We start from the raw sequence: 23,007 nt of genomic DNA, 5'->3' as shown, positions 1-23,007 counted from the left end.
CTAACACTGGAGATTCCAGTAATAGATTAGATAGACAGGGTGGACATCAGCGTGAACAGCCTCTTCTTACCTCCGCACCCCTGGTTTCCCCAGTATTAGATCAGATATACAGGATGGACAGCAGTGTGAGCAGCCTCTTCTTACCTCAGCACTTCTGGTATCTTCAGTATTAGATCAGATAAACAAGATGGACAGCAGTGTGAGCAGCCTCTTCTTATCTCAGCACCCCTTGTATCTCCAGTATAAGATCATAAAAACAGGGTGCACAGCAGTGTCTGCACCCTCTTCTTACCTCAACTCCACTAGTATCTCCAGTATTAGTTCATAGTATCTATTGGGAGCACCTTTTCCTACACATGGAGGGGCTGAGCCTCCTACTGCACGTTATTACAGGCACCAGTCCCATCAACATTACAGGACAGGTTTCTCGAAGTGTAACAAGACGGTGGCCATTTTAATGTAGTATACTGACTACCTCCCTATACAAAACAAGTGTGATTGGGAATTATTAGTCATTTATTTATAATGACCTTTTCTTTCTTAATATATATTTTTTTCTATTACCATAGTACCCCTTTATGTTAGTTATATTTGACTTCATGTACTTTTTACATGATCCGAGAACATTATGATCCAGAAAAAAATAATTAGAATTTAGACGCACCTCATATTAGCAAATTGACTTTACACGGGCACAAAAGGAGACCAGGCTTTCTAAAGGGAACCTGTTGCATTTTACATGCTGTCCCATATTACACAGCAGGAGGACCTGAACAGATTCATATAGTTTTGTAGTAAAAGATCCAATATAACTTGTAATTTATATACTTAAAATTCCTGCTCATTCTGGTGTTGGGAGTCCAGTGGGTGGTCCTACCCAGTGACTGACAGCCTTCCTTGTATGACTGGGCATACAGAGAAAACCATTGATCACTATTCAGGACCGCCCACTGGACCCCTAATTCCTAGTGAAGCTGGGATTTTCATTGCTACATTAAACCTTATACAGCTTTTTTCCTCCCAAGACTACATGTCCAGCTCCTCCTGCTCCATAACTAAACTTATACCACGACAGTTTCACTTTAAGATAACATGTTGACCATAGTAGCTGGCTTCCATATTGTTTTTTTTTTTTTTTAAACCAGTGACATTATCCATTTCCCTTTACTTTTTTTTGCAGGATAGAAATACATTTCAGATAACCAAAACATGAATTTACCACTGCTACTGGGGTCATGTCACGATTTTCAATTTCAGAATGTTATGGACCCATAAACATTAATGTCTGGATTTAGGACCACCTCGGATTTCCAAAATGAAAGCCTACTATATTTGTGATGATCCAAAAGACTTTCATCATTTTGTGTAGTATAGGAAAATAACAATGTTGGGTCCCCTATTCAAAGACGACCTATCTCCAGTTCAAGTGTCCAGTTTTTGCTTTTATTTTGTTCTCGCTGATCCCCTGAGTATTTCATTTTTTATTTTTTTCAAATCCGCCATAAGGTTCCACAGGTATGGCTAATTTTTGAAAGACTTCACAAAGGGGCGTGGCTCACAGGATCCTCAGGGGCGTGTCTCTAGGCTGATCTGCATAATTACTCTATGAGCCACGCCCCCTTAGTAAAGACCATAAAAATTAGCACTAAATAAAAAGGTCTATATCTCCGGAACCGTACGACAGAAATTAAAAAAACAAAAAATGGAATACTCAGGGGAACAGTGGGAATAAGATCAAGCCCACTTTAAGTGATATGTATACCTCTATATGTAGGATTAGTTTTGTTAAATGCCCTGGAATCACCACCAAACACACTGCAAGCTCATTTTTTCACCAAGTCCAGTTCAATCTTCCTTAAAGTGCACCTATCCCTCACCGCGAGTCAACAGCGCAAAGCAATTTCTAGAAATTCTTTATTGGATTGTAAACACCAGATATGGCTTTAGAAGTGGGTGACAGGTTCACTTTAAAGGTTAAATTATAGACGTAGGTGTCTCGAGATTAATATGACCATGTGACTGCTCCTGTTTAACCCTCTGGCCACCTTCGCTTACATTCGCCACACTCATTCAGAAGACTTTGCACTCATCGTATTCTCACACCCGCTCTTACTTCGACCTCTACAGATAAAATACAGCTTTCTTTTCTTATTATTATTATTATTTTTTTTTTATCCCGAAGAAGAAAATAGCTATTTTTCATACAAAAATGTGTCTTTTATCACCAAGTTTTTGTTAAATTCTTCGTTCGTCCTTTTTTTTTTCTGTTTTAAATGTTTTTCAAAATATAGAAATACAGCCAAGACACTGCGGAGAGGGGAAGGGTCTTTGCAAGTCTGTGAATAAGTGGGGAGGGGTTGTGTTTGCATGGGTAGGTGTCAGACCAAAGTGTAAGATTTGGAGTATGCTCCGGCTCCTTGTTTTTGTGCCCGACTTGCTCCGGAGCTGCTCATTTCCAGCAAAGAGTCCCGGGAGCCCCCCATCTTGCTGTGTTGGGTAGGCAGGCGATTTTCTAAAGGTCCAGCGGAAGCAGCAGGGTCAGCGGGGGCGGAGGGTGCTGTAGCTGCTGGGGCTGATGGGGCAGAGGCTGATGCCCCGGCCATGTGTAGAGTCCGTTGAGGTAAGTTCACACTAGACGGGGCTTGGTGTGATAGACCAGGCGGGGGCTTGGCGCCTGGCTCCAAGGTAAGATGGCGCGAGTGATAACCCCGAGATAGATTGCGCATGGATGCCTCTCTTGGCGGCACCACTGGACAAGAGTCATGGGGGTCTGGTTTACGAAAGTGGGGATCAGACTTCATGTACATTGGGAGGTTGCAATATTCACCTGAAATAGAGAAAAAGAAAACAACGCTGAGTGATCAAGTCCATTTTAGGAAGCGGCTTGTACTACAGAAGTGTAAACAGGTCTCGCATAGAAGACCACTGACGTGAAGACCACTGATGTGACATGTAAGAAACATAAGGCATTTTTGGACTGTATAAGGGTATAAAACAATATTTTTGTAGAGTGCAGCTTACTTTTTGCTCTGTGGGGGATGGGCACAGCCACATTCTTGGTTGGATCACTGTCCTGTGGTTTGGGAGGGGAAGCAGTGAAGCGGCAGATGCCTGGTTCAGACGGAGTGCTCATGGAGGTCATGCTATCTCCATTGTCATTGGTTCCAGTTGTCATTTGATCGGAGGAACTGTCTGAGATAAAGCACTCCGTAATCTCAAACTTGGCATGCTGTAACTGCTCTTCCAGCTTGGCATGCTCGTAGGCCCGGGCCAGTTCTTCGTACGTGGAAGAAGCACTTTCGGTGGAGACCATACTGTTGCGACCCTTATCTACAAAAAAAAATTTACAAAGTAACTTCACCGCAACCGGCCATAGAAATCATATCTACTTTCTGAGAAGCTGCTCCTTATCTCTCTTCTCCTGAATCTTCTAAGCTAGTTCATGACCAAGTCAAAAAATGAACTAAGAATTGGTCATCAATAACCTTAGGCGAAAGATCAGGAGAAGATAGATAAGGGTCACAGACTCTGCAGACTGTAAAATAAAATACAAATGAATCAGTAAGTGAGCTCATTTTGACCGTATAGTCTGTAACCCTTATCTCTCTTCTCTTGAACTGTCCTCTATGTTGGTTGGAGACCAAATTGAAGTTCAAATTTCAACTGGTCATATATTAGTTTAGAAGATGGTTCGGGAGAGAAGAGATAAAGATTACAGAAGCTGCAGAGTACAGAAAGGAGATACCAGTGAATCCATCAGTGAACTCATTCTGACAGCAGAAGTCTGTGACACTTATCTGTCTTCTGTTGAACTGTCTTAGATTTGGTCATCAACGCACTTAGAAGACAGTTCAAGTGAAGAGAGATCAGGGTTACAGACTTCTGCTGTCAGAATGAGTTCACCGATGGATTCACTGGTATCTCCTTTCTGCAGTCTGCTGCTTCTGTAATCTTTATCTCATCTCTCCCGAACCATTTGCTAATCTAATTTATGACCAACTCAAAGTTGAACTTAGATTTGGTCATCAACCCACTTAGAAGTTCAACTTTGAGTTGGTCATAAATTAATTTAGAAGATGGTTCAGGAAAATAGAGATATAGGTTACAGAAACAGTAGACTGCAGAATGAGTTACCAGCGAATTCATCAGTGAGCTCATTCTGATGGCAGAAGAAAGAAATGTTTATCAAATGGAAAGAGGGAGGCATATCTAAAGAAGATTATAATGCAGTCTGCAGAACCTGCAGGGCATGTATCAGGTTAGCTAAAGCTGACAATGAATTAAGGCTTGCAAGAGATGTCAAAAGCAATAAAAAAGGGTATGTCAAAAGTAAAAGAAAAGTCAAAGATGCTATAGGATTTTTACAGGATGAAAATGGTGAAATGGTAAGAAAGGATGTTGAGAAGGCCGAACTTTTTAATTCCTATTTTGCATCTGTTTTCTCTCAGAAAGAAAATGTAACATCAACTGGTCTTCACTGTCCTATTAAAGGAATAGAAGAATCCAAGTTATCTGTAAACAGAGAGATTGTGAGGGAATATTTAGCTAAAATAAATGAGTTCAAGTCTCCAGGTCCAGATGAATTACACCCCAGAGTACTGAAGGAGATCGTAGAAGAAATTTTAGAACCACTCTCCATAATCTTTGAAAATTCTTGGAGAACAGGAGAAGTCCCAGAAGATTGGAGAAGAGCAAATGTTGTTCCTATCTTCAAAAAGGGGAAGAAGGTGGACCCAGGGAACTATAGGCCGGTGGGTCTGACTTCTATACCAGGAAAGATCTTTGAACAAATTATTAAACACCGTGTATGTAAGTACCTGGATAAGAATGAAGTGATTAACCAGAGTCAGCATGGGTTTGTAATTAACAAGTCATGTCAGACTAACTTAATTTCCTTCTATGACAGAATCACTGACTGGGTGGATCAGGGAAATGCTGTAGATATAGTATATCTTGACTTCAGCAAAGCATTTGACAAAGCATCTCACACCATCCTTATTGAAAAAATTACCAAGTATGGAATGGACCAGGCAACTGTTAGGTGGATTCATAACTGGCTTAGTGATCGGACTCAAAGGGTGGTTGTAAATGGCTTCACATCCAGCTGGATGAATGTCTCAAGTGGGGTACCGCAGGGCTCTGTCCTGGGACCTGTATTGTTCAACATCTTTATCAATTATTTAGATGAAGGAATTGAGGGTAAACTGATTAAATTTGCTGATGGCACAAAGCTAGGAGGGATAGCTAATACTAGAGAAGAGAGAGAGGATTCAAAAAGACCTAAATAAAGTGGAGCAGTGGGCAGCAACTAACAGAATAGTTTTTCACAGGGAAAAATGCAAAGTACTACAGTGTTGGCCGAAAGTATTGGCACCCCTGCAATTCTGTCAGATAATACTCAGTTTCTTCCTGAAAATGATTGCAATCACAAATTCTTTGGTATTATTCTCTTCATTTAATTTGCTTGCAAGGAAAAAACACAAAAGAGAATGAAGCAAAAATCAAATCATTGATCATTTCACACAAAACTCCAAAAATGGGCCAGACAAAAGTATTGGCACCCTCAGCCTAATACTTGGTTGCACAACCTTTAGCCAAAATAACTGCGAACAACCGCTTCCGGTAACCATCAATGAGTTTCTTACAATGCTCTGCTGGAATTGTAGACCATTCTTCTTTGGCAAACTGCTCCAGGTCCCTGATATTTGAAGGGTGCCTTCTCCAAACTGCCATTTTGAGATCTCTGCACAGGTGTTCTATGGGATTCAGGTCTGGACTCATTGCTGGTCACCTTAGAAGTCTCCAGTGCTTTCTCTCAAACCATTTTATAGTGCTTTTGGAAGTGTGTTTTGGGTCATTGTCCTGCTGGAAGACTCATGACCTCTGGGGGAGACCCAGCTTTCTCACACTGGGCCCTACATTATGCTGCAAAATTTGTTGGTAGTCTTCAGACTTCATAATGCCATGCACACGGTCAAGCAGTCCAGTGCCAGAGGCAGCAAAGCAACCCCAAAACATCAGGGAACCTCCGCCATGTTTGACTGTAGGGACCGTGTTCTTTTCTTTGAATGCCTCTTTTTTTTCCTTTACACTCTATGTTGATGCTTTTTCCCAAAAAGCTCTACTTTTGTCTCATCTGACCAGAGAACATTCTTCCAAAACGTTTTAGGCTTTCTCAGGTAAGTTTTGGCAAACTCCAGCCTGGCTTTTTTATGTCTCGGGGTAAGAAGTGGGGTCTTCCTGGGTATCCTACCATACAGTCCCTTTTCATTCAGATGCCGACGGATAGTACGGGTTGACACTGTTGTACCCTCGGACTGCAGGGCAGCTTGAACTTGTTTGGGTGTTAGTCGAGGTTCTTTATCCACCATCCGCACAATCTTGCGTTGAAATCTCTCGTCAATTTTTCTTTTCCGTCCACATCTAGGGAGGTTAGCCACAGTGCCATGGGCTTCAAACTTCTTGATGACACTGCGCACAGAAGACACAGGAACATTCAGGTCTTTGGAGATGGACTTGTAGCCTTGAGATTGCTCATGCTTCCTCACAATTTGGTTTCTCAAGTCCTCAGACAGTTCTTTGGTCTTCTTTCTTTTCTCCATGCTCAATGTGGTATACACAAGGACACAGGACAGAGGTTGAGTCAACTTTAATCCATGTTAACTAGCTGCAGGTGTGATTTAGTTATTGCCAACACCTGTTAGGTGCCACAGGTAAGTTACAGGTGCTGTTAATTACACGAATTAGAGAAGCATCACATGATTTTTCAAAGGGTGCCAATACTTTTGTCCACCCCCTTTTTTAGGTTTGGTGTGGAATTATATCCAATTTGGCTTTAGGACAATTCTTTTTGTGTTTTTTTCATTGAATACAAATTAAATGAAGAGAATAATACCAAAGAATTTGTGATTGCAATAATTTTCAGGAAGAAACTGAGTATTATCTGACAGAATTGCAGGGGTGCCAATACTTTCAGCCAACACTGTACATCTGGGCAATAAAAATGAAAAAAGCATATACAGAATGGGAGGAATAGAGCTAAGCAACAGTACATGTGAAAAAGACTTAGGTATACTAATAGATCATAGACTGAACATGAGTCAACAGTGTGATGCAGCAGCAAAAATGGCAAATACAATTCTGGGATGTATTAACAGAAGCATACAGTCTAGATCACGTGAAGTCATTATCGGACTTTACTCCTCTTTGGTCAGACCTCATCTGGAATATTGCGTCCACATTTTAAAAAAGACATTGATAAACTGGAGCAAGTTCAGAGAAGAGCGACCAGAATGGTGACCGGTCTGCAAACCATGTCCTATGAGGAACGGTTACAGGATCTGGGAATGTTTAGCTTGCAAAAAAGAAGGCTGAGAGGAGACTTAATAGCTGTCTACAAATATCTCAAGGGCTGTCACATTGTAGAAGGATCATCTTTATTCTCATTTGCACAAGGAAAGACTAGAAGCAATGGGATGAAACTAAATGGGAGGAGACACAGATTAGATATTAGAAGAAACTTTTTGACAGTGAGGGTGATCAATGAGTGGAAGAGGCGGCCACGAGAGGTGGTGAATTCCCCTTCAATGGACGTCTTCAAACAGAGGCTGGACAGACATCTGTCTGAGATGATTTAGTGAATCCTGCTTTGAGCAGGGGGTTGGACCAGATGACCCAGGATGTCCCCTCCAACTCTACCATTCTATGATTCTATGAACCCATATCGGTCTTCTCTTGAACTGTCTTCTAAGTTGGTTGATGACCAAATCTTAAGTTCAACTTTGAACTGATCTTAAATTAGTTTAGAAGATGGTTCAGGAGAAGAGAGATAAGAGTTACAAAGGCTGCTGTCAAGATGAGCTCATGGATGGATTCACTGGTAACTCATTCTGCAGTCTGATGTTTCTGTAACCTTTATCTCTTTTCTCACAAACCATATATTCTAATCTAATTTCATGACCAGTTGAAAGTTGAACTTTGTTTATCTCTTGGAGGACCATTACTGATCATAGGTCATTCTCCACCCCACTAATGCACATGGGCATAAATGATTGAACATACCTGTGTCCTGAGAAAGGCTGGCACTGTAACTATCGCTCTCAGTCACAGTAATGCCATGCTGAGAACCAACAGTCCTCCAGTCAGAGGTCAGAGTTCGTGCAGGCGTAGAACTCTGGCACTTGGTGAGGGTCCACTGGCTTGAATATCTGTTCCTGGTACTGTGAGCAGACTTTACACTTTTCCGAGAAACTGGATCTAGAGTTAAAGCAAATCAAGTTAGAACTCAAAAAGCCTATGTCACCCTAGATTAGTTTACTTTACCCCTGCATAGGGAAGGAGCGCATCATATGGTTTGTCAGATGCAAAGGTATTCTGAATTTTAGTATCAAATATTTCAAGTTAAAATTGTTACATAAAAGATAACACAAGCATAGATGTCAGAGGGGGGAGGATCCTGCTGCAGACAGTGCAGAGGGGGAGCTCCTGCTGCAGACAGGCCAGAGGGGGAGGCTCCTGCTGCAGACAGGCCAGAGGGGGAGGCTCCTGCTGCAGACAGGCCAGAGGGGGAGGCTCCTGCTGCAGACAGGCCAGAGGGGGAGGCTCCTGCTGCAGACAGGCCAGAGGGGGAGGCTCCTGCTGCAGACAGGCCAGAGGGGGGAGGCTATTGCTGCAGACAGGTCAGAGGGGGGAGGCTCCTGCTGCAGACAGGTCAGAGGGGGGAGGCTCCTGCTGCAGACAGGTCAGAGGGGGGAGGCTCCTGCTGCAGACAGGTCAGAGGGGGGAGGCTCCTGCTGCAGACAGGTCAGAGGGGGGAGGCTCCTGCTGCAGACAGGTCAGAGGGGGGAGGCTCCTGCTGCAGACAGGTCAGAGGGGGGAGGCTCCTGCTGCAGACAGGTCAGAGGGGGGAGGCTCCTGCTGCAGACAGGTCAGAGGGGGGAGGCTCCTGCTGCAGACAGGTCAGAGGAGGGGAGGCTCCTGCTGCAGACAGGTCAGAGGGGGGAGGCTCCTGCTGCAGACAGGTCAGAGGGGGGAGGCTCCTGCTGCAGACAGGTCAGAGGGGGGAGGCTCCTGCTGCAGACAGGCCAGAGGAGGGGAGGCTCCTGCTGCAGACAGGCCAGAGGAGGGGAGGCTCCTGCTGCAGACAGGTCAGAGGAGGGGAGGCTCCTGCTGCAGACAGGCCAGAGGAGGGGAGGCTCCTGCTGCAGACAGGCCAGAGGAGGGGAGGCTCCTGCTGCAGACAGGCCAGAGGAGGGGAGGCTCCTGCTGCAGACAGGCCAGAGGAGGGGAGACTCCTGCTGCAGACAGGCCAGAGTGGGGAGGCTTCTGCTGCAGACAGAGCAGAGGGGGGGAGGCTCCTGCTGCAGACAGAGCAGAGGGGGGGAGGCTCCTGCTGCAGACAGAGCAGAGGGGGGGAGGCTCCTGCTGCAGACAGTGGTCTTACAGCCAGACACAGGATAATGAGAACAGGGAGAGGGGACATGACTGATCTCCTGGAACACACAGAGAAGGATTCTTTATATATTTTTACGTTTTAATAGGAGACAAAATAGGAGCAGCAGGAGAGGAGAAGAATGGAGAAATTGATGAGTTATTTTAAATTCTCTTTTTGAGGCTTTGTCCACCTTTAAAACATAATTTTAAATCAAGTAAATGATTTACATAGTAACCACAGATAATCCAGATCTGCATCTGGCTAGTTTTTGTAGACAAACATGCCCCTAATGAACACAGAAAGTCTAGTGTCGTGCTTACTTACATTTCCAAGAATGCAAATTAATCACCAAAGCAAGCAATGTATAGAGAGTGACCCTGCAAAGAATGCTGGGAGATTTCAGCTCTGAAACCTGCAAAATTGTTAACGCAGCTCTGAAGTAGAACGCAGTCTGTAACTCGGCAAGAGTACAATATTTAATCTACCCATCATCTCTTAAGTCTATACACATGCTGTAAAGTATAATTTATACTGTTCCCAATAAATATGATCACTGCAGTGAAAACATGCAAGTTGCTCCTAATTATCCCAGATTTCAGCAGCTCCACAATAAAGCAGCGGTGGTGTCGGCATGCAGCTCTACTCCATAATTATCTGCCCACAGAACACGCTCTTTTGTATCATTGCTCCTATTACGAGGCTCCGCGCTCCGTGCACTGTGCTTTGCACATTATATTATAGCAGATGGCACATTTCCTGCAGCTTCCGGTAACACATTAATATGCATCGGCCACCTACTTGTTCCTGGCCTAATGTCAGACATGTCAATGAGCGGTCCGGTGTTTTGGATGAGGGCAGGATGATGCAAGGAAACGCCAGTGCAGAAACTTTGTGGATTTACAGTCGGGCTGAATTCAGGATCGGTCACGGGCAATGTTGCTTTATCGTCACCTGCTCAAGAGATAATAAAAAAAAAACCATACGAATGTTATTATAATGTACTTAGACTAATTATATCCTAATATTGTAAGAACTGGGCACTTTAAACATTCTGGATTCTGATACAAAGGGCAATGCTTTACGCCTAGATATTATCAATATATTCTATCAAGAAATACATAGGGTGGGTTTCATAGGACCACTACAGCAGCAGAGGTGAGTAGCCAGAAAGCTAAGCGATGAAATGCTTTCTGGTTGTAACCACCACTAGGGGGAGCGCACTGCATACAGAATAATACAGCTTGTATCAGTTTGGGGAAGTGCAATAAGCAGCTGTAGAAGTTCCAGTTTGTAATGCGTTTTTCTATATGTTTAACACGTACGCCAAGAAAGCCCCTGATGTATGCACTAAACATCTTACAAAACATTTTACGAAAGGCCAACTCACCTTCCTCCTCCATCAAGTCCAACTCACCTTCCTCCTCCATCAAGTCCAACCCACCTTCCTCCTCCATCAAGTCCAACCCACCTTCCTCCTCCATCAAGTCCAACCCACCTTCCTCCTCCATCAAGTCAAACCCACCTTCCTCCTCCATCAAGTCCAACCCACCTTCCTCCTCCATCATGTCCAACCCACCTTCCTCCTCCATCAAGTCCAACCCACCTTCCTCCTCCATGAAGTCCAACCCACCTTCCTCCTCCATCAAGTCCAACCCACCTTCCTCGCCCATCAAGTCCAACCCACTTTCCTCCCCCATCAAGTCCAACCCACCTTCCTCCTCCATCAAGTCCAACCCACCTTCCTCCCCCATCAAGTCCAACCCACCTTTCTCCTCCATCAAGTTAAACCCATCTTCCTCCATCAAGTCCAACCCATCTTCTTCCTCCCTCAATTCCAACCCATCTTCTTCCTCCCTCAATTCCAACCCACCTTTCTCCTCCATCAAGTCCAACCCATCTTCTTCCTCCCTCAATTCCAAACTATATTCATACCCTTTAAGAGGACCCCAATTCCTCCATATTAGGGAATATATTCCTTCCCGATTTCAAAATATAAAAGAATATATCATTTGCTCAAACTCCCAAGACAAGGAAGGCATCAGTAGGATTCGGAAGCCCTAGCTCAGCATCGTTGTGGAGGTGGTGTCATGCCTAGAAGGGGGGCTAATTTTTGCTCTAACTCTCAGTCCTCTGGGTATAAGCATATTCTTACCAAGCTGCTTGACGCCCTCTTTATCTTCGATGAGGAGCTGTACCCTGGGAATATCAATGTGTAATCGGGGTCCAGCAGGCGGACCCTTCACAGGTGTATCAAAGCTGCGATTGTTTTTGCTGGTATTAAAAGAAAAGATCAAAAGTTCAGAGACTAATGAAGACTAATGATGTATCACCGGGACGCTTTCTGTAGACGCTCGTCCATTCACATCGATCATGCAGGAATGATTTCACACTTCCCACACAGTTAGAAAACGCAATGTGGCGGTGGTAAAATAATCATCACACACACAATAAATCCCCACAATCTACAACAATAATATCGAAATGAAGCATTTACAGCAGCGCTAATAGCACAGGTAAATATTTATAGCGATCAAATACAATGTTTAACTCTTACCTGATCAGCATCTCGGCCAAACTTTTTGCATCTGTAAAAGAAATATAACATTTTTTTTTCCCCCCATAAATTTTTTATAATGGAGAATCTTATATTGATAGAACATGGAGATTCCAGAAAGGAAGAAATAATAAAGCCATAATAAAAAAATAAGCATCTAGGGTCTAGAGAATACATAAAATGAAGGACAATAAGATCGTATGTTTTTATTCTAAATTGCCTTAAGAATGGACTCACCATCAGCTCTGAATAGTATCTTACACCTATAAATCATACCTGGAAATCAGATGACTTCAGAATAAGCTATTGTGTGTGTGCACTTGATGAACAACATAATATCTGGTCATTATATGACTAGTATTCTGCATTTTCACTAGTTTTCCGCTATTTCTAATTTTCAGTTGTCTCTGAGCTAGTGGGTGCTGACTAGCTGCTATAGTGTCTCTCATATACTGCACACACAGACATGAGGGATTCCTGCTCTACAAATCACATGTTCAAAAGCAGAAGCAGCAGCATGGAGGACATTATACAGCAGTACTGAGCGGTGTAGCTGGGAATCCAACTCTGGGGGCGATATAAAACACTATCTAGAAAATAACAGCAGCCACAGCATGAAAGACATCATACACCAGTACTGAGCAGTGCAGTTGTGAGTCCAGCTCTGGGAGGAGAAAAAACGAACTAAAACGTAACTGCAGTAACAGCATGAATGACATCAAACATTAGTACTGAGCAGTGTGTAGTTGTGAATACAGCTCTAGGATAAGAAAAAACCTAACTAGAAAGCAACAGCAGCTACAGCATGAAAGACATCATACACAAGTACTGAGCAGTGCAGTCGTGAATCCAGCTCTGGGATGAGAAAAAAACTAACTAGAACGCAACAGCATACAAAGCAGGAAAGACATCATACACTATTACTGAGCAGTGTAGTTGTAAATCCAGAAAAAAAAATAACTAGAAAGCAATAAAACAGCTAAAGCATGAAATATATCATACACTAGTATAGAGCAGTGTAGTTGTGAATCCAGAAACTCCACTCACCTCTCAATCTCTTTAGTCTCTTCTCTTTCCTTTTCTTGCGTATTATAAATAAAAGGGCGACCCCCAGTGTGGCCAAGATCACCGGACAAGCGATAGAAAACAGCTTCTTCACATCATCTCCCTCACCTTGTGCAGACTTTATTGGGGGGATAGTACCTGTGGAGAGAGCACAGAAATTAGCTCATTCAAAAACAATATGTAGGAAAAAATAATTAATGGGGTTATCCGGGACTCAGATATTGATGACTTATCCTTAAATCAGTGGGTGGTCTCAGCGGATACCTGGAGGGTGTTGTGGCCGCCGGAAGTGCATAGTGTACAAAGTCAGGACACAACTGCTCTGTGCACTGTGTGGTGGACATTGAAGTGAACAGGAGCTGAGCTGTAGGTATCAGCTGATTGATGTGATAAATTGAATATTGATGACCTATTCTAAGGGGCAACCAATGAAATGAATGAAAATCTTCATTTTTTTTAATGATTATTAACTACATGTATTTTTGGCTAAAAATCATTTTTGCAATTGGGTTTCACTAAAAATTTTGCACTGTTTCCTTTCTCTAGCCTCTGTATTACATTGGCTATTGCTGGCAGCAGAATAGGTTAACTGAGAATCAGTCAGTAAGCTCATTCTCATGGTCCAATAAGAGTTTCTAACTCTTTTCCCTCTTTTTCTGAGCACCTCTCAGCTGAGTTATGACCACAGACCACATCAAGGTTGAATGTGAAGGAGAACAAAGAGCCTGTAAAAGCCGAACGGGTGCATTTCTTTAGAGCAGTAAATCAAAGAAAATAGTTCACATGTGCGGAAACCTTTTAGAATATGTTTTCCCAGTAAATTTAAACCTGTCAAAAAAAAAAAAAGTTTCCATAAACCATTTCTATAAAACTATTTCTAGAGATCAAAGGCTTGTTAAGTGTGAAAATGTAAGGTGTGAGGTTTAGAAAATGAATAGAAATGGCTTCTACATCAAACACGGCAGTGTTTACATGGAAGGACGCCCCCAGAGCTTCTAACTGCATAAAGAGCGTTAAAGGGTAAAATGGGATAGAGGATAACTCCCTGATCAGTGGGGGTCCGACTGCTGCTGGGATCAAGAAAATGGGCTTTGAACTCCCAAAAAGGGGTTTCTGCAGCTCTGTCCTGAATGGAGGAGGGGTGCACATGCTCTGCCGAATCTCCACTCATTGTCTATGGGTCTGTTGGGAATAGCTGAGCAATGAACTCGACCGTCCCATAGATAATGAATGGAGCAAAGTCTGCACCTCAGCTCCATGCAGGAGAGAATGGAGGGGTAGCATGCATGTGTGGAAGGTGGTCCGCATGCATGGAGGAATGGGCAGAATTCGTGGAGGGATGGAACCTTTACGTGAAGGAATGGCCCGCATGCGTGGAGGGGTGGCCCGCATAAGTGGAAGAATGGCCCACATGCATGGAGGGATGGCCCACATAAGTGGAAGGATAGGCAGCATGCGTGGAGGGATGGAACCTTTACGTGGAGGAATGGCCCATATGCGTGGTGGAGTGGCCCGCATGCATGGAGGGGTGGCCCGCATGCATGGAGGGGTGGCCCGCATGCGTGGAGGGGTGGCCCGCATGCGTGGAGGGGTGGCCCACATGCATGAAAGGATGGGCCGCATGCGTAGAAGAATCAGCTGATCAGTGCGTGTGCCGGGGTGTGGATCCCCCAATCTCATACTGATAACTATTGTAAGGACAGGTCATCAATAGTTTAGTGCCGGACAGCCCCTTTCATCATATTGATAATATAAGTGCAGACATGGACGGTGCGCTGCTGTTCATGGAAGAAGGCAGCCATGTTTTTCTAACCCTTAAACCCTTGCTTTTATAATCCTGGAGAACCATCTTTAATACAGACGACATACTCACTCCCGTCATAATCCAAGGTTGCAAACTGTGCAGTCTCGTTCCCACATCCGGCGCTGTTACAAGCCCTCATCTTCAGCTCATACCAGGTGGCCTCCCGGAGGTCGGTCAGGAAGACGTCGCTGGTAACGTTGGCCCTCAGACTCTGCCATTGCCAGCTGTTTCGCGGACGATACTCTAGGATCACAGAAGTAATGGGACATCCGCCACTGTTCCATCCATGAAGGTTCAGCCGGGCGTGAGTTGAGTTGACATGAGTAAAGAGAGGCTGGTCTTTGTTAAAAGATGGTTCTGTAAGAAACCCAAATAATGGTGACCACAAGGTGACCGCGGAGGCCGAGCATCAGTCACGGAAATTCCACGGTAAGGAAGTTCTCACCTCTCCCGTGAGTCTTGGCCTCAATGATTTCGCTGATTCTTCCGGCCCCGACGCTATTCTTGGCTGCCAGCTTCACTTTGTACCAAGTTCCGCATCGTAAATTCTCCAGACGGAAAGATCGCTCCGAGGAACTGATAAAGACATCCCTCCACTCCTCACCATTATCCACAGAGTACTGCAGGACGAAGCCTGAGGAGGACACAGGACGCAGTTATATGGTGACCAACAAGGGACACGTAGAAGATAAGGCAACATTGACTATACCCGGTATTTTTCGACAAAGGGATTTACAAAAACATCTACATGTTCTAAAAAAGAAAAACAAAACTTTCTAGAAATTTTAAAATGTATAGAAAAAAGCACCATCCCCCCTTTCCGTAGCACTTCCGGGGTCACTAGCCTGTCTCATGGCCTTCTACAACAACCCCCTATCCTATGTGACCGCTGCAGCTTATCAGAGGCTGGATTGCACTGAGACTTGTACTGAGACCGACAAGGAACCAATTAAGCATCCAAAGTGTCGGGGAAAGTGAATATTTTCAACACAATTTGGTTTTCCCTGCAGATTCCTGCAGATTTGCTGTGGAAACTTTCTGTGGATTCTTGCCCATTGTCTACCCGTTATATCTTTAGGTTATGTTCACATAGAGGATTTTTTTGAAGCATGAGTTTTTCAAGCTGAACCATCTTCAGGAAACGCTCCTTAGGCTGCGTGCACACGATGCGTTTTTCATGCGTTTATGCTGCGGAATTTCCGCAGCGGAAACGCATAAAAAATGCATGGTAATCCACACCCCATGGTCCCCAATGGTATTCCGCAATGTCAATGCACATGCTGCGGATTTTTCCGCAGCATTTCTGCAGCGCTCATAAATCCGCAGCATGTTCATTAATTTTGCGGAAGAGCCGCCATTGACTTGCATTGAGACGCATAGAATGCGCGTCTGTACATTTGTACAAGCGGATTCTATGCGTCTCTATGTGCGGATGGTACCCAGTTCTGGAGGAGAGAAGACTCTCATCCAGACCTGGGTACCATTGTACCTGTAAAAAAAAGAATAAAATAATAAATAAAGTTTATACTCACCTTTCCGACGGCTCTCTCTGCATGCCAGCAGCGCTGAAGGACCTTCGGTGACGTCACAGTCATGTGACCGCAGGCCCGCCCTGTGTCTCGCGATATGCCGGCAGCCGGGAACCAGCCAGGAAGCAGCGCTGCAGCACACGCCGGGGAATCGGGGGTGAGTATAGCTTTATTTGTTTTATTTTTACGGTCACACTATATAAATCTATGCTGTTTGCATGGATTTATACAGTGTGACCTAGTTGTCAAGCACTTTCCAAGTGATGCTATCGCCTGGAAAGCGCTTGTCAATCTGCATGCAGAAACGCATGTGGATATGCATGTGAATCCGCATGTATTCCGCATGTATTCTGCAGGAAAAAGGCATGCACAATCTGCATGCGTTTTTTTCTGCCAGGGAGATGCAGAAATGATGCAGAAATTTTCTGCTTCATTTCTGCATCGTGGGCACATAGCCTCACTGAGAAAAAATTTCAGCAATTTTTCCTTTTCCTGACATTTTTACTAAAAGGGTTTTAAAAAGTTTTGGATGAGTTTTTTCCTGGATCGTTGCAGCTTTTTGATTGCACACTGCCTAGGTTTGGAGAGGTTTCCTTTAGGATCCAGCTTCAAAAAAGTGACATGCGCTTTCTTATTTTCCACCAGCCGTTTTTCAAAATATCTTCAGAAAAAAAACAAAAACTCCTCATATGAGAAGCAAAGAGGATTTCCCATAGAAATGAATAGAAAGAGTTTTCCAAGAGTTTTTTTTTTCAGAAGAACTTTTGAAAGGATCAGGTCCAAAAAAAACTCCTTCTGTGTGCACATAGCCTTAAAAGGCCTTCAAATATAGACAAGTAACCAAAACACAAAAACAGCACTGCTTGAAGGAAACATAAATGTACCTCTAATAGAGCTTCCACCGTTGTCTCCCGGGATCCAGGCCAACGTTATGGAAGAGGCTGAGGATTTCGACACGGTGAGGCGAGGCTGGTCAGGAGGGACTTCAGAAGAAATGAGACACAACATTGGTGGATTTATCAGACATTTGCTGGAGTACAATGTTTATTCTACAGCCCTGAAAGTATTTCTTCCACACCTTCCGTGCTTCTTACCTTGCACAAGGAGATTCACAATTATCGTATCAAAACCCAAAGTGTTGGTGGCCGTGCAGGTGTAGTATCCAGAGTCTTCTGCTTTGACGGACCGTAGAGTGAGCGTGCCATTTGGGTAAATTGCTCTATGCCCATCTAGTGCCACTGGAATGGCAGAGTCCTCACTAGGGTAGAAGAGACAGATATTGCATTATGCCATCATGCCTCAAACAAATTCCATGTTTCTTTATCGTTATAGATGGTCAACAAGTGAAGGTCAACTAGATGACCTTCGCACATTTGTGATCAGTGCGGCCTAGAGTGCAAGTGATCTCAATGGAGAGAGGGGCCACTGCCTTTGGCGGCAGCCTATCTCCAGAGGAATTAATGCATTGGGCGTTGATGCTTCTTTGCCTTATATTATCTGTCAGGAGATAGCTGACTCATAAGGTAGTCAGCCGGTCCCACCAAAATCCACAGGCTCAGCCAACTCTGCTCCTATCTGTATGGGGGCCTTTACATAAAAACATTCTAATAAGGTAGATCTTGATCATTCTTGGCCAAGTGGAAGCTCCATAAAGTCACGTTGATTAAGATGGCAATAGCGTGGAAGATCTTGATCACTCTTGGCCAACTGGGAGCTCCATCAAGTCACGTTGACTAAGATGGCAATAGCGTGGAAGATCTTGATCGCCCTTGGCCAAGTGGAAGCTACAAAGATATGTTGACTAAGATGGCAGTAGCGTGGAAAGACATGACATTGATGGAAATCGGCATGCATAGTAATAAGGCCGGGGTTATATGACGACTTTGGACAAGAGGAGACAGGTAACATAGTTTTTAAGGTTGAAGGAAGACTAAGTCCATCTAGTTCAACCCATAGCCTAACTTGTTGATCCAGAGGAAGGTAAAAAAAACCCATGTGGCAAACACTAAGCTCCACATTGGGGAAAAAAATTCCTTCCCGACTCCATACGACAATCAGACTAGTTCCCTGGATCAACGCCCTATCAAGGAATCTAGTATATATAACCTGTAATATTATACTTTTCAAGAAAGGCACCCATGCCCTTCTTAAATGTTAGAAGTGAATCACTCATTACAACATCATGCGGCAGAGAGTTCCATAGTCTCACTGCTCTTACAGTAAAGAATCCCCGTCTGTGATTATGTTTAAACCTTCTTTCCTCCAGAAGTAGAAGATGCCCCCTTGTCCCCGTCTCAGGCCTCAGAGTAAAAAGATCAGTAGAAAGGTCTTTGTACTGTCCCCTCATATACTTGTACATAGTAATAAGATCACCCCTTTGCATGGCTAAATATCGTATCAGTGTAACGCAAATGTACGGGATCACATTGCAACACGCTAGGAACCGGAGATGCTCCAAGAAAGTCGCAAACAAACTCAAATGGTTCCGACTTGCTTGTTGCAGTACCTTGGGGTTGCAACGCTACCTCTTGTTCATTTGCATTATGCACGAATCTTCAGTTTAGACCCAGCCAAAAGATGACCTGTCTGATGCAGAGTGACGTGATATTCTAACCTTTGTCTTAGAGGGTAAAAAATGACAAAAACTAAAAATGACCTGTCTTTAGTCCATTTCATGGCTGGAGCTGGTTCCCCTACGGAGCTGCAGGGCAGGCGGACGTCCTTCATCCATGGAGTGCTCACAGTTCCTCCAAATGATATGATTTTGGCGGGAGCTGAGACAGAATTTACATAGAGGAATATGATGGATTGATTCCATATTTCATGCGATTATTAACGCAAATCTAGAGAAAAATCAGTCCTTACCTTTGCCTGCCGGCTCAATCATCACCCGCTCACTCACATTGCCTCGTCCAGCGGAGGTCACCGCCGCTACCCACAGCATGTACTGCTGCCCTCGGAGAAGGTGCATAATGCGGTAATGCAGGAATTCAGGACTGGTCTCATATTCACTAGGGGCCTTGGAAAAACAAAAAAGAAAATGTAAATCAACTCAGTCGCAAAACAAGAAACTCCGACAAGATTGTTCCATGCAACTGGAAACCCCATATTGTTGGCCAAGATGGCAACGTCGTGCCTGCCACTAAAAAATGAAAATCAGTTGAGCAGCAAGAAGCAAAAAAAGCAGCAAAACCGAACACACAACCACACAATGTGGCTTTAAGAATCGCATATAAGCAAATTAATTTACCTCGAACATAATTAAGCCTAATTATCCAGCGCTTCTAGCCAGCGGCATCATCTTTTCCATCTAGAGACTGAGGGGGGGGGACGACTTCAAAAGAGCAAAAACTTCAAACTATTTCCATTTTATTCAGATGAATCTTTCTCCCTTAGAGAGAGAAATGGAGGATGGGGGGTGGCAGAGAAAAAGGAGCGCGCTGGGAAGAGTAGTAGTGGGTGATGAGAGGACGGAGGGGACAAGATTTATTAGAGGAATGGATCGAAACCATTGGTTATTTAAGACGCCTGTAGAAGAGTGAGATCTGGAGGGGTCGTTTGAGGTTAGAAAAATATGGTGGCTCCTTTCTAGGAAGTGTCGCTCTCGGGCACGGGTGGTGTCCAGTCATCCAGCTCCGCTGGATTCACTTGAGTGCAGAACGGAACCAATGGACTCTTCTCTGTAGACTTTCACGAGTGGCCACTCAACTCCTCATGGCCGCAGTTGTGAAGAACCAAGGCGAAAACTAAGGCCCTACTACTGGTGATGGCTAGGGCTCCCAGCGCTGGCAACCACTCTGATCCAACAACGACCACCCATCCAGTAAATATTTAGGCAGACTGGAACACCCCTTTAATCCTTGGTGACATCTGCCGTACAACATATGGCAGGTGTGTGCATTGGATTTATGGAGAGGACTCTGGAACTGAGCCCACTCTATACAGCGCTGTCGCTGGCTGCGTAACACAGCTGGTATCGGAGAGTCACTGCTGCCATTAAATGCCGTCATCAAGTGCGACACAGTCATTTACAAGGCTGCAAGTTCGTCACTTCGGAAAAAAATGGACAAAGAGTTCAGAAAGTTGTATGGCACCATTAAAAGCTACAGATCATAGGGCAGAAAAAAAAATCTGAAAATCAAATATTAAAAGTTATTGCTCTCGGAATTTGGAAACTGAAGAGGTTTTTTTTTTGCAAATATTTTTAGTATTTTTTTTTCCCAAAATAGTAAAACAAAAAAAACAAAAACACTGTGATTGTACTGAATCGTATTGTAGAACCAAAAGCCCCAAAACTATGGTAGAATTACAGTTTTTTTTACAATTCCAACCTATTTGGTAAAATAAATGCGATCATTCAAAATTTCAACTCGTCCTGGAAAAAAAACAAGAACTCACACGGCGGAAAAATAAAAACAAGCGATGGCTCTTGGCAGAAGGAAAAAACAAAAGTGCACAAACTGAAATAGGCTGCAGAGGGAAGGGGTTAATACACAGCATCCGAGTATATATATATATATATATATATATATATATATATATATATATATATATATATATATATCTATCTTTATAACTGCGACTTACAGGCTGACCGGATCCGGGCACGGAGCAGAATATGGTATATTTCCGGATGATGCCGTTTGGTTTAGTTGGAGGAAGCCAGGACACCACGACGCTGCTGGACGAGGCGGGCACGGCTTTAATTCCTGCAGGGGGACCTGGGACTGAACGGAGCAGAATGCAGAGGTGATTAGCGGAGTATACAGGTTATATACACCTATATACTGTCTTGTTACAGCAAGTAAAGCTCTCCTACAGTAATGGTGAGTCTGCATCCTCGGGCGTCACATTACTCACTGTCCTCCTTGGTCTGCAGGTACAGCACGCTGCTGCGCACTCCATCCCCAGCTTGCGTGTATGCCAGGACTTGCACGCTATAATTGGTGAACTTCTCCAGTGATTTCAGCTCCACGCGCTCTCGAGGGGTGGTTATATTCTGCATCTCTCCCCATTCTAAGGACAAAAATAGTTTGGAGTTAAATCGATGGAAAATGTGTGCACAGGAGAACGACGCGTAGTACTGGGGTTGTCCAGAGACCTAAAAAGTTATCCGGATCTTTTGCTAATAGAAATTAATTAAACGTAATAATACACTTTAATTATGAAATCAGTGCCGATCGCTCAATCTCAGACCCTCTTTTGTGGCCCAAGAGGCCTCACTTCCATGTTTCTACTGGCACTGGCAAGGAGCTTCAATCTCTTTTCTGTGCGTTACTGGTATGATGGAGGGGGCTGGATGTCTGGATTAGTTCTTCTGCTAAACCAGCCCCCTTCATCATCATTGCTAATGTAGAGACAGAAAAGGTGGCTGGTTGTCTGGATAAGCACCCTTCTTCCTCATGGCTAATTAAGGGAAAGGGAAGGGGGCTGGTCATCTTGATCAGTTCATTAGCTAAGCCAGCCCCCTTCTCCATCATGGCTAATGCAGAGACAGAAAAGGTGGCTGGTTGTCTGGATCAGCACCCATTTTTGTCACGGCTAATGCAGAGAAATAGAAGGGGACTGGTAATCTGGCTCTGTTCATTAGCCAAGTCAGCCCTGTTCTCTATCAATTTTAATGCAAAAAAGGGGGCTTGGATGTCTTACTCATTTAATTAGCTTAGCCAGTACCCCCTTCTCCATCACATCAAATGCATTGACAAAGAAGGGTACGGATTGTCTGGCTCAGTTAGGTAGCCAAGTCAGCCCCCTTCTCAATCATGGCTAATGCAGAGAAAGTGAAGGGGGCTGGTTATTTTGTTCAGCGAGCCCCCTTCTTTACCATGGCTAGCATAAAGACAGGGGAGGGCTGAGCTAATGCACTGAACTAGATATCCAGCCCCCTTTATAACTTGCTGAGACATGGGAACATGTGCCGTAACAAAAAGTGAGATGCCAGGACCACAATAGGGAGTTCTGCAATTGGGGCAATGGAGCAGTCAGTTACCCCTTTAAATGATCCTATTTACACTTTAATCTCACCCCTTTAAATTTTGCAACTAGCAAGATATTCTTGGAGACTAGGGCTATACAGTGACACTGTGCGTTGCGTGCAGCCGTGTGTCTGTGCAGCCTATAGTCGATGCACCTGCTGTTTACCGTGCAGTCAGAGCGCGCATCGTGCACATTGACTGGCACCACAGATGGGGACAATGGGAAAACAATTCACTGAACCTGCAAACAACCTCCATTGTAGGAATCGGGACATCTAACAAGGATTTAAAAAAAAAAAAAAAAGCTTCTTCTCCAAATCAAAATTCAATTTGAGTTTTTATTAAGCCAATTCTCCCCTTCGGGCAATCTCTACTCGTTAGAACGGTTCCTAATTAACTGGTCAGAAAGTGCCTGCTTGCGGGGACGCTCAGTGACCAGTTTTAGACTGTAGGGAAATCTGGCATTAACCATTCAATTTTCCTGCAGCACTCCCAGAGGATAAAGTAAGCATTGCATAGTGTCCGTTCATATCAACAGATTATCTGTGTGATGCCGGACAAGACGGGTCCTCCAGAGCGAGGAATGCTCTTGATAACTGCTCTTCACTTTGGCCACCGATGCGGATCCTGAACAGAGGCCCCAAAAA

The 23,007-nt window shown here is 44.1% G+C and overlaps 1 protein-coding gene across 2 annotated transcripts in view; it reads right to left on the bottom strand.

Annotated features, from left to right (window-relative positions):
• Nucleotides 1-2,139: 2,139 nt before the first annotated feature.
• Nucleotides 2,140-23,007, bottom strand: part of DSCAML1 (DS cell adhesion molecule like 1) — a 239,937-nt gene continuing 219,069 nt past the window's right edge. Inside the window, exons 19-33 of one of the 2 annotated variants that reach the window (XM_073657068.1) lie at nt 21,246-21,401; nt 20,973-21,112; nt 19,251-19,404; nt 19,042-19,159; nt 17,480-17,643; nt 17,270-17,368; nt 15,302-15,490; nt 14,926-15,213; nt 13,035-13,190; nt 11,988-12,018; nt 11,586-11,704; nt 10,232-10,387; nt 8,062-8,256; nt 3,022-3,330; nt 2,140-2,827 (exon numbers count right to left, since the gene is read on the bottom strand). In XM_073657068.1, the coding sequence (XP_073513169.1) occupies nt 2,379-2,827; nt 3,022-3,330; nt 8,062-8,256; nt 10,232-10,387; nt 11,586-11,704; nt 11,988-12,018; nt 13,035-13,190; nt 14,926-15,213; nt 15,302-15,490; nt 17,270-17,368; nt 17,480-17,643; nt 19,042-19,159; nt 19,251-19,404; nt 20,973-21,112; nt 21,246-21,401 (2,723 nt within the window). In that variant the 3' untranslated portion in view covers nt 2,140-2,378. The remainder of the gene's footprint in view (nt 2,828-3,021; nt 3,331-8,061; nt 8,257-10,231; nt 10,388-11,585; nt 11,705-11,987; nt 12,019-13,034; nt 13,191-14,925; nt 15,214-15,301; nt 15,491-17,269; nt 17,369-17,479; nt 17,644-19,041; nt 19,160-19,250; nt 19,405-20,972; nt 21,113-21,245; nt 21,402-23,007) is intronic. The other variant, XM_073657069.1, reaches the window with a different exon arrangement.

The sequence above is a fragment of the Phyllobates terribilis genome, unplaced genomic scaffold, assembly GCF_046119375.1.
Source record: "Phyllobates terribilis strain yellow unplaced genomic scaffold, ASM4611937v1 Scaffold_12__6_contigs__length_324123572, whole genome shotgun sequence".
Lineage (NCBI taxonomy): Eukaryota > Metazoa > Chordata > Amphibia > Anura > Dendrobatidae > Phyllobates > Phyllobates terribilis.
This window is presented reverse-complemented; position numbering and strand designations above follow the sequence as displayed.